This window comes from Crocodylus porosus, unplaced genomic scaffold (assembly GCF_001723895.1).
Source record: "Crocodylus porosus isolate Cpor-Errol unplaced genomic scaffold, CroPor_comp1, whole genome shotgun sequence".
In the NCBI taxonomy this organism is placed as follows: domain Eukaryota; kingdom Metazoa; phylum Chordata; order Crocodylia; family Crocodylidae; genus Crocodylus; species Crocodylus porosus.
In genome coordinates, this window is record NW_017728927.1 from 9,140,275 (window position 1) to 9,154,074 (window position 13,800).

The following is a 13,800-nucleotide window of genomic DNA, read 5'->3' on the forward strand; positions in this document are numbered from 1 at the left end:
ACGAGGCCTGCGGCGCCGGGATGCGGGCGGCGGGGGCTGCCGAGGCTCCCGGGGATGCGGGCGCTGCCCTCCCCGAGGGGAGAGGGCTCCGGCTTCCCAGCAGCCTGACCAGCCAGCACGCGTGCAGGCGCCGCGGCGCCTTCTTAAGGTTCCCCCGAGGCTGGTCTCTGGGGGCAAGCCTTTCCCGCCCCGCGGCCGAGGACTCCTGGGCTCTGTCCCCCGTCCTGGCGCGGACTTGCAGGCGGCCTGGGGCACGCCCGGGCTCCCTTCTGCAGCCACGGACTCGCTCGAGGGCACGCTCGGAGCCCTGCTCTGGGCTGGGAGGACCCTGGGGGCCACCGGGGTTGACCCAGCCTGGGGCCCTGCCCAGCCCAGGGGGGCTCAGGGGCTGGAGGTACTTGCTGGCTCTGCGGGATGCAGCCCACAGGCTGGACCAAATCCCTGCTGCTCCCTGCCCCCCGCCCCTAGGATCCCCCCTCCTCCTCCCTGCGGCTGTTGGGTGACCTCTGCCCCAAACCCCCTCTCCCCTCTGCAGGCGATCGTGGCCCGAGCAAACAGCCTGAAGAACTCGGGCGTCCCCGATGACATCTTCCAGCTGGACGACCTCTCGGTGCTGGTATGTGCCGGGGGCTGGTGCTGGCCCAGCCCCGCCGGGCCGCGACACGGCTGCCGCGCAGTGCCAGGGCTCCCGCAGGGAGCGCGGAGCGGGCTGAGAACAAACCCAGCTGCAAAACCCTTGGCTGGGCCACTGGAGAGGGCTGGTGACCCCGGGCTCCTGGGTCGTGCGTCCGAGTCTCTGCCACTTCCTGGCAGTGTGACCCCGGCATGTCCCTTCGCCGTCCGTCGCCACCGTTTGAACGGGGCACGGGGGGATCCTTCTGACCGCCCCTCTGCCTCTCGCCCCCAGGACCTGAGCTACAACCAGCTCACCGAGTGTCCCCGCGAGCTGGAGAACGCCAAGAACATGCTGGTCCTCAACCTCGGCCACAACAGGTGGGGCGGGCCGAGCGAGGGGCACGCGGCTGCCTGGAGCTGGGCTCTTCCTGGCAGCTCCCCCCACTCCCAACGGGGCTGGGGGCATGTGGAAGGGGGGCGGCTTGGGGAAGAGCAGCTGCAGCCAGAGGCAGCCCCCCCAGGCTGGGGGAGGGAGGCTCCCCGCGAAGCCGTCCCCAGAGGGCGGCACCGTGACCGTGGGGCAGGACCTCGAGGCAGCCCTAGTGACCCTGGCGCATCCCCTCCTGCCCCCCCAGCATCGACAGCATCCCGAACCAGCTGTTCATCAACCTGACGGACCTGCTGTACCTGGACCTGAGCGACAACCGGCTGGAGACCCTGCCCCCGCAGATGCGGCGCCTCGTGCACCTGCAGACGCTGGTCCTGAACAACAACCCGCTCCTGCACGCCCAGCTGCGGTAGGGCCCTGCAGGCTGGGGCTGATCCGCCCCGGGGAGGAAAGCGGGAGCCTGAGGCAGGCCGAGCGGCCCCCCGAAGTGCCCCCAGCTCCCTCTGCGGGGGCTCCCGGCCAGCCCCGGGGCGCTCGACCCGCGGCCCCCTGGCATCAGGGGGACGACCCCGTGCTCCGGGGTGCAGCCTGTGACCCCAGCTGGGACCCGCGTCCCCCTCTCCCCCGACCCGGCATGTCCGGCGCCCGCAGCCCCCGCCTCATGGCTGCTCTCTGTTCTGCCCACTGAAAGGCAACTCCCGGCGATGACGGCGCTGCAGACGCTGCACCTCCGCAACACGCAGCGCACCCAGAGCAACCTGCCCACGAGCCTGGAAGGCCTGACGAACCTGGCAGGTCGGTGCCCGCTCCGTGGGCATTTGCCCCGGCACCCGGGAAGGGGAGGGGGCAGGGAACGGGGCAGGAGGTCCTCCCCCCAGGCCAGGTACCCGTCCTCCCAGGAGTGGGGGCCAGCCCAGCTGGAGGCAAGGAGCAGACTGGGCTGGGCTGGTGCTCGGGGGCCGTAACGAGCCCAGTTTAGGGTCTGGCTGATGTTTCTTGCTTCCAGCCCTCCGATTTGGGGCTCAGGCAGGAACTAGGTTGGCGGGGTAAAGGGCTTTCCTCGCTCTGCATCTTGGGAAGGTGGATGGGGCCTGGAGCGCCCTGTCCCTGTGCTCGTGGGCACTGCCATGCCCCGCCGGAGCCGCTCACCTACCCCTCTGGGGCCTTCGCTGCCCTCCTGCTGCCCCCCAGACGTGGACCTGTCCTGCAACGACCTGAGCCGGGTGCCCGAGTGCCTCTACACCCTGCCCAGCCTGCGGCGCCTCAACCTGAGCAGCAACCAGATCTCGGAGCTGTCCCTCTGCATTGACCAGTGGACCCAGCTGGAGACCCTCAACCTGTCGAGGAACCAGCTCACCTCCCTGCCCGTATGTAGCCTGCCCTGGCCGCGCCAAGCGCCCCGCTTCCCGCAGCCGCGGGCTCTCGCCGCGGTTTAGCAAGCGGCAAATGCCGTTGCATCACGAGCGGGGCCGGGCCTGCCCTTCCCGTGACTCAGCAGGCCTGGGTCGGCCCCCCTCACTCGGGCTTCCTGCCCCCGGCTATGCCCAGCCTCCCAGGTCTGACCCTGCCCCGCGCCCCTCCCCACCCAGGCCAGGGGCAAAGCTCCCCCCGGGGAGGTGCAGGTGTCCTCCCTCGGCTGCCCAGCAGCCTTGCTCCTCGCCTCCCTGGGCCAGGCTGGACCACTGGCAGGGTGCAGATGCCGGGGGCTTCGACTGCGTGCCGGCCCTGACCCGCCCACAGGTGCAGAGGGGGTGACCAGCTCTGCTCCCCTCCAGTCGGCCATCTGCAAGCTGACCAAGGTGAAGAAGCTGTACCTGAACTCCAACAAGCTGGACTTCGACGGCATCCCCTCCGGCATCGGCAAGCTGGCCAGCCTGGAAGAGTTCATGGCTGCCAACAACAACCTGGAGCTCATCCCGGAGAGCCTTTGCAGGTGGGGGTCCTGGCCCGGGGGGGGGCTGCTTGCTGTCGGCCCTGCTAGCTGCCGTCTGTCCTGGCAGAGCGCCCCCAGCCCCGTGGTACTCAGGCCCCGCAAGCACTGGGAACGGCCCCATGCCCTCCCCCTTCCAGGTGCCCTGCGCAGTCAGTGGCGGGGGGGCTCAAGGCTCTGCGGGGTGGGCAGCCGGGCGTGAGCTGGGTAATTTCTCATGGAGAGCAGGGGGTGGCTCAGCTGCCCGGGCCCCCCCGGGCAAGAGCAGGTGGCTGCTGCTCCCCGCACGGAGCGCTGTCCCTGCAAGCGCCCCTCCCCTGGGGCTATTGGGCTCCCCCCAGCCCGGGCCCACCGCGGTAGCCCGAGCCGTGTGGGGGGAGTGCCAGCCCTTGGCTTATGTGGCCTCTTGCTCCCCTCGAAGGTGTGCAAAGCTGAGGAAGCTGGTGCTCAACAAGAACCGCCTGGTCACGCTGCCCGAGGCCATCCACTTCCTGACGGACGTGGAGGTGAGGTGCCTGTAGCAAAAACCATTTTTGGAGGGTCCCCCGAGACGCCCCTGCCGCCACATCCCCCTGGGCACTGCAGAAATGTGTGGGAGGGCTGCACCCAGCTCTGGTGCCAGAGTCAGCCGCAGGCCTGGAGCTGAGAGAGACCCACGTGCTGCCGCGCCTGGCCTGCCCTGTCCCGTGGGGGCTCTCACAAGGCTGGAGCTGCGGCGCCCGGCACTGGGACAGGCCCGGGCAGCCCCGTTCCCTGCAGGGTGCTTGCACAATGCAGCGTGCCAGGGGAGCATGTGCTGCTGCGCTGAAGCGGGCCCCCGTGGGTGGCAGGGGCTACCTGGGGGTCCCTTGCCATGTGACTGGCCACGGGCTTTGGGCTGGGGGGGCCTGGGTGCGAGCGAGCGTGTCGGTGCCCACAGATCCTGGACGTGCGGGAGAACCCCAGCCTGGTGATGCCGCCGAAGCCCGTGGACCGCACCTCGGAGTGGTACAACATCGACTTCTCCCTGCAGAACCAGCTGCGCCTGGCAGGCGCCTCGCCGGCCACCGTGGCTGCGGCCGCTGCAGGTCCGGGGGGAGGCAGCAAGGCGGGGAGCGGAGGCCAGACCAGCTGTGGGCCTGGCTCTGGCAGGGCTGTGGGGCAGGATGGCTCGGTGGTCACCAGTGCTTCCCCCCACCCGCGGCACAGGCGGCGGCACCAAGGACCCCCTGGCCCGCAAGATGCGGCTGCGGCGCCGCAAGGACTCGGCCCAGGATGACCAGGCCAAGCAGGTGCTGAAGGGCATGTCCGACGTGGCGCAAGAGAAGAGCCGGACGCTGCAGGTGGGGGCTGGTGCCGGCACGGGTGGATGCCCCGTGCACGCGCGCGTATTTTGTGTGTGTGTGCGTGCACGTGACGGCACGTGTGCGTGCCCTGCCTAGTGCGTGTGTGTGGGTGCGTGCTAGCATTGTGCACGTGCACCGTGTGTGGACCCCCTGCTTAGCCTATCCGTGCGCATGTGGGCACCCTGCCTCGCGTGTCTATGTGCGTGTGCCAGCAGCAGAGGCGGGGGGGTCCTCTGCCTCTGGTGCCCATCGCAGCCCCCCGCCCTCCCCCGCCAGGAGCACGAGGACGCGAAGTCCCCGGATATGAAGACGCGACGCTGGGACCAGAGCCTGGAGAAGCCGCACCTGGACTACTCGGAGTTCTTCACCGAGGACGTGGGGCAGATCCCGGGCGTGTCCGTCTGGCAGATCGAGAACTTCGTGCCCACCCCGGTGGACGAGGCTTTCCACGGCAAGTTCTACGAGGCCGACTGCTACATCGTGCTCAAGGTGACGGCCCCCCGCCATCCCCGACCCCGCCACGGGCGCTGCTGGGGCGGTGCAGACCCCTGGGGGAAGGGACTGGCCCAGGTCGCGCGGTGGGCCGCGGATGGGGCTGAGGATGCAACCCAGTGTCCTGCCTGCGGGGTGTTCGGACACGCTCTTTCTGGGCTGCGCGTGGCACCCGGGTGTCCTGGCTTCCCTCCTTCAGCCGTGGTTTGCGCACTAGGCCTCTCTCTCTTTGAGGGCTGGTGGTACGACCCCGGCTCGCTCCAGCCGGCCGAGGCTTCCCCATCGCCTCCCGAGCGGCCCCTGCACCCTGGGGAGCGAGGCACTGAGACCCGACCCCGTCTCCCCCCAGACCTTCCTGGACGATAATGGCTCGCTGAGCTGGGAGATCTACTACTGGATCGGGCAGGAGGCCACGCTGGACAAGAAGGCCTGCTCCGCCATCCACGCCGTCAACCTGCGCAACTACCTGGGCGCCCAGTGCCGCAGCGTGCGCGAGGAGATGGGCGACGAGAGCGACGAATTCAGCCAGGTACCACCCGCCCGGCTCCCCCCTCTGCCCCCAGCCTTGCCCGCCGCGCTGCCATCGGACGCACGAGTTCGAGACCCGCTCCCTGCCTGTGCCTGAGGCTGCCCTCGGCGTTGGGGGCATGGGGAAGGGGGTGAGGCTATGCAGCTCCCGTGTGCGTCCGCTCCGGGGGTTTTCGGGCTTGGGGTGGGCTTCCAGCTCTGCCCTGGGGGAGCAGGGAGCCCCCCACCCCGCACTGCCCCTCTGCCCCAGGCTGATCCCTGGTCCTTGCCCTCAGGTGTTTGACCACGAGATCTCCTACATCGAGGGGGGCTCAGCCAGCGGCTTCTTCACCGTCGACGACACCCATTACCTCACCAGGTAGTGGCAGGGCTGCTCGGGCAGCAGGGCCGACCCCCCCCGGGCGGTGGCAGGGCAGCAGGGAGAGGGTCCCCGCGAGAGGCTGGAGCCGGAGCCGCGGGGTCCCTGCCTGGACGGCCAGCGCCGTTGCACCTTGGGGGGCTCTGGGCCCCGGGGGACATGCTCACCTGCCCGTGTCGCTGCAGGCTGTATCGTGTCTATGGCAAGAAGAACATCAGGCTGGAGCCGGTGCCACTGAAGGGCACGTCGCTGGACCCGCGGTGAGTGTGGGTCCCCCCCCAGCCCCACATTGGGGCCCCAGCGCTGCGCCTCTCACCCCCGCTCCTCTGCGTCTCCAGGTTTGTCTTCCTGCTGGACCACGGCCTCGACCTCTACGTGTGGCGCGGGGGCCAGGCCACCCTGAGCAGCACCACCAAGGCCAGGTGAGCTGGGGGCAGGGCACGCACGGACCCGAAGCGGCCCTGGGGCTGGGGGGAGCCCGGGTCCGCGTCCCTCCGGCCCAGGGCTGTGCCCAGGCGCCGCGTGCCAGGGCCTGGCTCCCTGCCTCTTACCGTCCCCGGCTGCTCCCCCTCGCAGGCTCTTCGCCGAGAAGATCAACAAGAACGAGCGCAAGGGCAAGGCGGAGATCACGCTGCTGAGCCAGGGCCAGGAGGAGCCTGCCTTCTGGGAGGTGCTGGGGGGGGCCCCCCCGGAGATCAAGCCCAATGTCCCGGACGACTTCCAGCCACCCAAGCCCAAGCTGTATAAGGTAGGACAGTCCCTGCCCCTGGCCTGGGGGTGCCCCCTACCCCGCTCACCCGCCCATCATCTCCTGTCACCCTGGCACAGGTCGGCCTGGGGCTGGGCTACCTGGAGCTGCCCCAAATCAACTACAGGCTCTCGGTGGAGCACAAACAGCGTCCGAAGGTGGAGCTGCTGCCGGAGATGCGCCTGGTAGGACTGGGTGCATAGGGGAGGGCACAAAGGGGGCATCAAGGGGGTTTCTACTGTCCCCTCTCCCTGCCCTGGCTCCTGAGAGCCCCCTGGGGGGGTGGAAATGGCGCCAGATGCAAACAGCTCCTTGCGTGGTGGGAGAGCCACCCCCCTGCGCACCTCCGTGGCACCCCCTCGAGTTGGGCAGGGGCTGTCCTGGGGGACCCCACACCCCTGCGAGCCCCTCTCCTGCTCCCCTCGCAGCTGCAGAGCCTGCTGGACACGCGCTCCGTGTACATCCTGGACTGTTGGTCGGACGTCTTCATCTGGATCGGCCGGAAGTCCCCGCGCCTGGTGCGGGCCGCGGCCCTGAAGCTGGGCCAGGAGCTTTGTGGCATGCTGCACCGCCCCAAGCATGCCATCGTCACCCGCAACCTCGAGGGCACTGAGTGCCAGGTGGGGCCGGGCGGGCTTGGGAGCCGGGCCAGGGACTGTGGGTGGATCCTCTCCTGCTGGGGGGAGAGTCTCATTCCCAGCCTCCCCCCTGCCCCCACTGGAGGCAGGCTGAGGTTCCTGGTTTCTCACCCCCTCCCCTCCCTTGCAGGTGTTCAAGTCCAAGTTCAAGAACTGGGACGACGTGCTCAAGGTGGACTACACCCGCAGTGCCGAGACCGTGCTGCAGGCCGAGGGGCTAGCCGGCAAGGTGAAGAAGGATGCCGAGAAGAAGGACCAGATGAAGGCCGACCTCACGGCCCTGTTCCTGCCCCGCCAGCCCCCCATGGCCCTGACGGAGGTACGGTCGGGGGTCCGGGCCTCGTGGGCTCCGCGAGCAGGGCTGTCGCCCCACGCACCCTCCGGAGCCTGCGATGGAGATGTGTAGCAACCTGGGGCTCGCCCCCACCCCGCTGGCGTCTGGTTTGGGTTGGGGAGGATGTGCGAGGGGGAGTCTCCGTGGCTGGGTATTGCCAGTGCCACCTGGCCAGGGAAGCTGGGCCCCGTCAGGCTCCGGGGTAGGTGGGGGCAGGCTTCACGGGACGTGGGAGCACAGTGCCCAGCAGCCCAGCTCCCCTTCACCGTCCTTGTGTCCCCGGGGGGCGGGGGCAGGCGGAGCAGCTGATGGAGGAGTGGAACGAGGACCTGGATGGCATGGAGGGCTTCGTCCTGGAGGGCAAGAAGTTCGCCCGCCTGCCCGAGGAGGAGTTTGGGCACTTCCACACCCAGGACTGCTACGTCTTCCTGTGCAGGTACCGCCCGGGGCCGGGCCGTCTGAGCCCTTGCTTCCTGCCCAGCCCTCTAGCTGGCACGGTGCGGAGCTGGCGGGGGCAGCATTTGGACTGGTGGGGCCACGGGGGGTGGCGGGGGCAGCTTGCGTGCCCCCTACCCCGCATCACCGGTGCCGCCCCCCAGGTACTGGGTGCCGGTGGAGTACGAAGCAGACGAGGAGAAGAAAAAGGGCGAGGGGCCGGGCGAGGCGGAGGAGGAGGAGAAGCCGCCCGAGGAGGACTTCCAGTGCGTGGTGTACTTCTGGCAGGGCCGCGAGGCCTCCAACATGGGCTGGCTCACCTTCACCTTCAGCCTGCAGAAGAAGTTCGAGAGTCTCTTCCCTGGCAAGCTGGAGGTGGGGGCCGGGGGGCCCAGGGGTGCAGTGGAGGGTTCCCTGGGTGGGCGGGGCCTCCACCTGCTACGATGATGCGTGGTGTGGGTGGGCGGGGCCTCGTGCCTGCGGTGACGCAGGTGTGGGTGGGCGGGGCTTGCTTGCACTGAGTGGCATGCCCGGGTTCACGGGGTTCGTTTGCATTTGGGGTCGTGCATGAGTGAGCAGGGCTTAATTTGCATAGGGTGACCTGCTGCACGCGTGGCTGTGGTCTCATCTGCCTGTGGTGATGCAAATGAGCCCCGCCCTCTTGTATTTGGGGCCACGTAGGAGTGGCCAGGGCCTCATTTACTGGGTCCGCAGGGCTGGGGGCTCATTTCCCTCTGGTGCAGGTGAATGGGTGGGGCCTCATTTGCATGTGCCACGCCTCCTCGCTTGTCCCCCCCAGGTGGTGCGCATGACCCAGCAGCAGGAGAACCCCAAGTTTCTGTCGCACTTCAAGCGCAAGTTCATCATCCACAAAGGCAAGCGGAAGGCCAAGGCCGACAGCCTGCAGCCCAGCCTGTACCACGTCCGCACCAACGGCAGCGCGCTCTGCACCCGGTGAGCCCACGCTGTGCCCCTGGGTGTGGGGCGGGCGCTTCTGGGCCTCCCCGGGCAGGGGGTGACGCCAGCACCTCGTGTGCCCGCAGGTGCATCCAGATCGGCACCGACGCCAGCCTGCTCAACTCCGAGTTCTGCTTCATCCTGAAGGTGAGCGCCGGCGCGGGGGCCGCGGGGTGTCCTCTCGCCGAAGGAGGGAGCTCGTCGGGGCGGGGTGCTGCTGGAGCCCGGTCGCAGTTAGGGTCACGGAGCTCGGGCCCCGCGGAGGTCGCGGCTAGTGCCGCCAGACGCAGGACCAGCCCAGCCCAGACAGACCCAACCTCTGAGCCAAACGACAGTCAGCCATGACGTGACACGAGACCTCGCACCTGAGCCTGCCGCCGGGGCCGCGGCAGCCAGCATCCTGCGGCTGCAAAGCTTGTTAGCATCCACTTGAGAGAGCCCGGGGGACCCAGTCCGTGCCAGTCTGACACGGGGGAGGTCAGAAAGGAAACTTCCTCCCATCGGGCATCGACTGTCTGACCTCGAGCAGAGGGGCGAGACCCTGCTGCCGGGAGCCAGCAGCTTTAAGTCCGTGCGGGATCGCTGGCCCAGCCCAGGTGCCAACCCCAGCCTGGGCTGCAGCCAACACCCAGTGCTGCTGAGGAAGGCAAAAAAACTCCCCAAACCTTGAGACGCATGGAGGAAAAAAATCCAGGCCTCACGCGGCAGCTGGCAGAGCCCAGATGCCGGGGAAACCCTGTAGTAGAGCACGGGCATCGCTGCGCCTAGATGCCCCCCACCTAAGGGCTGTCCACCCTCCTCTTGCACACCTCTGATGCAGAGTCCAGCCCTCCCCAGGCATCGCCCACTGCTGCCGTGCTCTAGCAGGGAAGAAGCTCGCTCCAAGCCACAGATAGACACTGGCCGGGGGGGCAGGTGGCCACAGACCCGGGCTCAGGTGCGCGGGTCAGGAGCAGGCCCCTGCGGCTGCTGTCGGCAGCTGTTAGGCAGTCCTGCTGCTGGGAGGCACTGGCCGCGTCTACACAAGATGCTCGTTACTACTGTGTCGTAGCGTCGCCGGTCGCTCGCTGGGAGGCGATGCTCCTGTGCAGTGCATGTCATTGGGCAGCCGTGCGGGGACGTTGCTGTGCAGTAACGGCGGGTACGGTGTAGTCGTTTCATTTTTAGTACTTGGTTGTGCAAGTACTAAGCCACTGCCGTAACAACCATGCAGCATCTCGTCTAGATGCTGGTGCGGACACAAATGACATGGGCCCAGGACCCATGAGGGCGGGCTGGCGTGGAGAAGTGGCAACAGAGGTGGGATTTGATCAAAGCCCTGAGGGTGATGACAGAAGCTGGAGCTGGGCTCTTCTCTGTGGGACTGGAAGCAGCGGCCTTAGGCTGCAGCAGGGGATTGAAGTGGTGGGGGTGTTTCTGGCTACGAGAGGGGCCAAGTGTGAAAACAGGCCCCGAGAGGGGCAGGGGAGTCCCCGTCCTTGGAAGTGTTCAGGAGCAGGGTGGGCAGACACGTGGCTGTGAGGGTTTAGCCAGGGGCGATCCTGCCCTGAGCAGGGGCAGGACGCGGTCATCACCCAGCCCGACTTCCCCACAATGCTTACGCTGGGGCCGTGACCTCTGTGGGGACCCCCCTGGCTGCGGGTCCTGGGTCCCGGTCCTGAGACAAATGTCTGTCCACTCCCAACCCCTCCAAGCAAAGGCCTCAGGGGGGAGTGCCCCAGATGCAGCCTGGGCACCAGCCCCTTAATGCCCCAATTTTGCCCCCGTGCTCTGACCTCTGCCCTCCTCCAGGTGCCCTTCGAGAGCACAGACAACCAGGGCATCGTGTACACCTGGGTGGGCCGTGCGGCCGACCCTGACGAGGCCAAGCTGGCCGAGGACATCATGAACCACATGTTCGACGACTCCTACAGCAAGCAGGTGAGGCAGGCGGTGCGGGGGTCTGTGCCGGGGGGGTCCTGCCTTCAGGTGGGCAGTGTACAGATGCGGCAAGGCCGCTGGGGCCCGAGCAGAGCATCAGGGTGGCTTCCCACCCGTGTCCAGCCCCGTCGTCCCCAGTGGGGACAGAAGTGCCTCTGCACCTCCTCGCTGCCCCGGGGGCAGAACAGGCCTCGGCAGGACCGTGCAGCCTGCGGAGCTGCGGGTGACTCCTGACCCCTCTCCATGTCCCACAGGTGATCAACGAGGGGGAAGAGCCTGAGAACTTCTTCTGGGTGGGCATTGGGGCCCAGAAGCCCTATGACGAGGATGCCGACTACATGAAGCACTCGCGGCTCTTCAGGTGCGCCCGGGCGGGGGGACACGGCCTTCAGCGGCACCAGGCACAGCCCGCTGGGGTGGGCTGCTGGACCCGCCAGGGTGCTGGCATCCCCTCCAGCTGGGCTGGGGCAACCTCCTGCCCTTCGCAGCCCTGCAGCCTCCATGGCCCCAGACTGGAGACCCCCTGTGCACAGGGTCTGCAGGGGAGGGGGGCGCTCATTGGGGCCGGACGCAGCCTGGACCCTTGCGGCCCTGAGGCGGGGGGTGGGAGGGGCAGCTAGTCCTGGCGCCCATGCCTGATGTTTTGGTGCCACAGGTGCTCCAACGAGAAGGGCTACTTCTCCGTGTCCGAGAAGTGCTCGGACTTCTGCCAGGACGACCTGGCAGACGATGACATCATGTTGCTGGACAATGGCCATGAGGTGAGTCCCGGGGCTGGCTCCTGACCCCTGACCCTGCAGGTCTGGCCAGCCGTAGCACCCTGCTTTGTTCCCAGTACCTCCCGGCCGCCCTCCTGCCCGTAACCCACACTGGCCCCTGACCCCCTGCTCTTCCCTGCAGGTTTACATGTGGGTAGGGACCCAGACCAGCCAGGTAGAGATCAAGCTCAGCCTGAAAGCCTGCCAGGTAAGAGCCTGTCCCCATCCGTGCTGCCACCATGCACCCCTGGGGACCCTGCTCAGGTGTGGTGGAGCCAGAGGCACCCCCTCCTCCTGCATGGGGGGGCTTGTGTCCCCTGGGGAGGGGAGGGGATGTGCTGAGGGGTGTTGGAGCATGTTGGTCGTTGACCCTTTAACCCTGGGTGTCTCTGCCCTGCTGCCCTTGTAGAGGTGCCTGGCTTTGGCCTTTTGCTCCCCTGCTCAGTATTGGCTGCCCCAGAGGGAGGTGGTAGAGGCTAGTTTGTGCAGCTCCCTAGCTGGATCGGGGGCTAGGCCGGGTGTGGGGGCAGCAGTGGGTGTAGCATTCCCTTAAGGTCAGTGAGCAGGCTGGAGCCTGACCCCCCCCACCCCCGCAGGTGTACATCCAGCACATGCGCTCCAAGGACGCCGAGCACCCACGAAAGCTGCGCCTGGTGCGCAAAGGCAACGAGCCCCATCCCTTCACCCGCTGCTTCCACGCCTGGAGCGGTTTCCGCAAACCGCCCGCCTAGGCCAGGCTGGGTCGAGCGGGACGGCGCAGGGTCAGCCCTGCACCATGCACGCCGCTTCGGGAAGGGCAGGAACAGAGACCCCCCCCACCCTGGCCCCCTACCCCTGCAGCCCCCAACGCTGGCTGGTGCTGCCCGCACCGCCCTGCTGCTGGACCTGTCTGCGCTGCGCTCGGCATGGCCGCAACGGGTGTGCGGTGCCTGCTTCTGCCTCTTCCTCAGCACCGGAGACCCCAGCAGGCACCGCTGAGCCCCAGGCAGGGGCTGCTGTCTGGAGCTGGCTTCCCTCGCGTGCCTCCGGGCTCCGAGGAGGAGCAGGCTGTGCCATGCCTGGGGGCAGGGAGGGCTCTGGCTCCCTCCCTGGAGCCTGGGGCCCGCAGCGGCAGGGGCGCTGGGCAAACAGGGCATCAGCTGGGAGCTGGCGGCTGCTCAACCCAGGCAGAAGTGGTAGAAGCAGAGCAGCCGCTCCAGCCTCAGCCCAGCTCCCTGCGGCTGGGGGCAGGAGGAGGTTCAACCCCTGCCACCCATGCCCCAGAGTGTGAACAGGGGTGAGCAGCTGTCTGTGCCTTAGGGACCCACTGCTGCCCCAAGCCTGGCGCTCCCTGCTGCTGGAGCGCAGGAGCCCGGCCTCACTGCCCCAACCCTCCCTCGCCCTGCAAATGCTCTCGGGCACTGGGGCTGGCTGACCCCTCCCCGGGCCCAAACCGGCTGCCGCGCTGGGCTGAGCCCCCATGGCCTCTCGTGGCACTGAGTGTGGGGCAGCACCCAGTGGGCACCTTTGCTGCACAGCGCCTTCCTCCCCCAGCCCCAGCAGGCTCTGCCCTTGGCTGCTGCTGTCTGCGCTCGTGGGGGGGTCAGGGGTTTGGAGGGGGGCTGTCTGGGCCCGTGTGCTGCATCATATCAATAAACTTGCACTTCACAGCTCGCAGTGGTCCTGGTGGTGCTTGCAGAGAAGCAGGAGAGGCCATCCCTGCCTGTGCCCCCGCCCCAGGGAGCTGGCTGGGGCCATGCGGGGACTCCCGTGGAGCTGGCTGGGGCAGGCACGGTGGGGGCTGTAATGCGCGGCAGGAGAAGGGTCTGACCAGGAAGCAGGCCTAGGAGGTCGCATCTAGTCCAACCCCCTGCTCGAAGCAGGACCAGCCCCAGCTACAGCATCCCCGCCAAGGCTGGCTAGCTGGGTTTTGAAAATCCCCAAGGATGGAGGAGAGTCTGCCACCACCCTGGGGAGCCTGTTCCAGTGCTTCCCCTCTTAGGGAGAAAATCCTTCCTAATATTCAGTTTCCCTTATTGCAGCTTGAGCCCATTGCTCCTTGTCCTGGCATCTGCCCCCACTGCGACCAGCCCAGCTCCATCCTCTTTGCAGCCCCCCTGCAGGGAGGTGAAGGCTGCTATTCAATCCCACCTCGGTCTGCTCTTCTCCAGACTAAATAAGCCCAGTTCTCTCAAGTCATGCAGCACCTGCCCCCAAAGCATTTTGTTGCCCCCCGCTGGACTCTCCCCAGCTTCTCCACATCCTTTCTGCAGTGGGGGCTCACAGCTGGACACAGGACTCCAGATTTCATAGATTTCATAGACATTAGGGCTGGAAGGGACCTCGGGAGATCATCGAGTCCAGCCCCCTGCCCAAAGGGCAGGAAGTCAGCTGG

The 13,800-nt window shown here is 67.8% G+C and overlaps 1 protein-coding gene across 1 annotated transcript in view; it reads left to right on the forward strand.

Annotated features, from left to right (window-relative positions):
* The window catches only part of FLII (FLII, actin remodeling protein), a 14,678-nt gene extending 1,600 nt beyond the window's left edge, over positions 1 to 13,078 (forward strand). Inside the window, exons 2-28 of the mRNA XM_019542140.1 lie at positions 451 to 616; positions 908 to 993; positions 1,251 to 1,412; positions 1,695 to 1,798; positions 2,195 to 2,370; positions 2,779 to 2,936; positions 3,355 to 3,439; positions 3,853 to 4,000; positions 4,122 to 4,255; positions 4,535 to 4,747; positions 5,100 to 5,279; positions 5,554 to 5,636; positions 5,822 to 5,896; positions 5,975 to 6,058; positions 6,213 to 6,384; positions 6,465 to 6,569; positions 6,813 to 7,004; positions 7,153 to 7,341; positions 7,653 to 7,792; positions 7,956 to 8,166; positions 8,591 to 8,745; positions 8,835 to 8,895; positions 10,540 to 10,668; positions 10,923 to 11,029; positions 11,324 to 11,429; positions 11,569 to 11,634; positions 12,023 to 13,078. Of these exons, the coding sequence (XP_019397685.1) occupies positions 451 to 616; positions 908 to 993; positions 1,251 to 1,412; positions 1,695 to 1,798; positions 2,195 to 2,370; positions 2,779 to 2,936; positions 3,355 to 3,439; positions 3,853 to 4,000; positions 4,122 to 4,255; positions 4,535 to 4,747; positions 5,100 to 5,279; positions 5,554 to 5,636; positions 5,822 to 5,896; positions 5,975 to 6,058; positions 6,213 to 6,384; positions 6,465 to 6,569; positions 6,813 to 7,004; positions 7,153 to 7,341; positions 7,653 to 7,792; positions 7,956 to 8,166; positions 8,591 to 8,745; positions 8,835 to 8,895; positions 10,540 to 10,668; positions 10,923 to 11,029; positions 11,324 to 11,429; positions 11,569 to 11,634; positions 12,023 to 12,157 (3,622 nt within the window). The 3' untranslated portion in view covers positions 12,158 to 13,078. The remainder of the gene's footprint in view (positions 1 to 450; positions 617 to 907; positions 994 to 1,250; positions 1,413 to 1,694; positions 1,799 to 2,194; positions 2,371 to 2,778; positions 2,937 to 3,354; positions 3,440 to 3,852; positions 4,001 to 4,121; positions 4,256 to 4,534; positions 4,748 to 5,099; positions 5,280 to 5,553; positions 5,637 to 5,821; positions 5,897 to 5,974; positions 6,059 to 6,212; positions 6,385 to 6,464; positions 6,570 to 6,812; positions 7,005 to 7,152; positions 7,342 to 7,652; positions 7,793 to 7,955; positions 8,167 to 8,590; positions 8,746 to 8,834; positions 8,896 to 10,539; positions 10,669 to 10,922; positions 11,030 to 11,323; positions 11,430 to 11,568; positions 11,635 to 12,022) is intronic.
* The last annotated feature ends 722 nt before the right edge of the window (positions 13,079 to 13,800 follow it).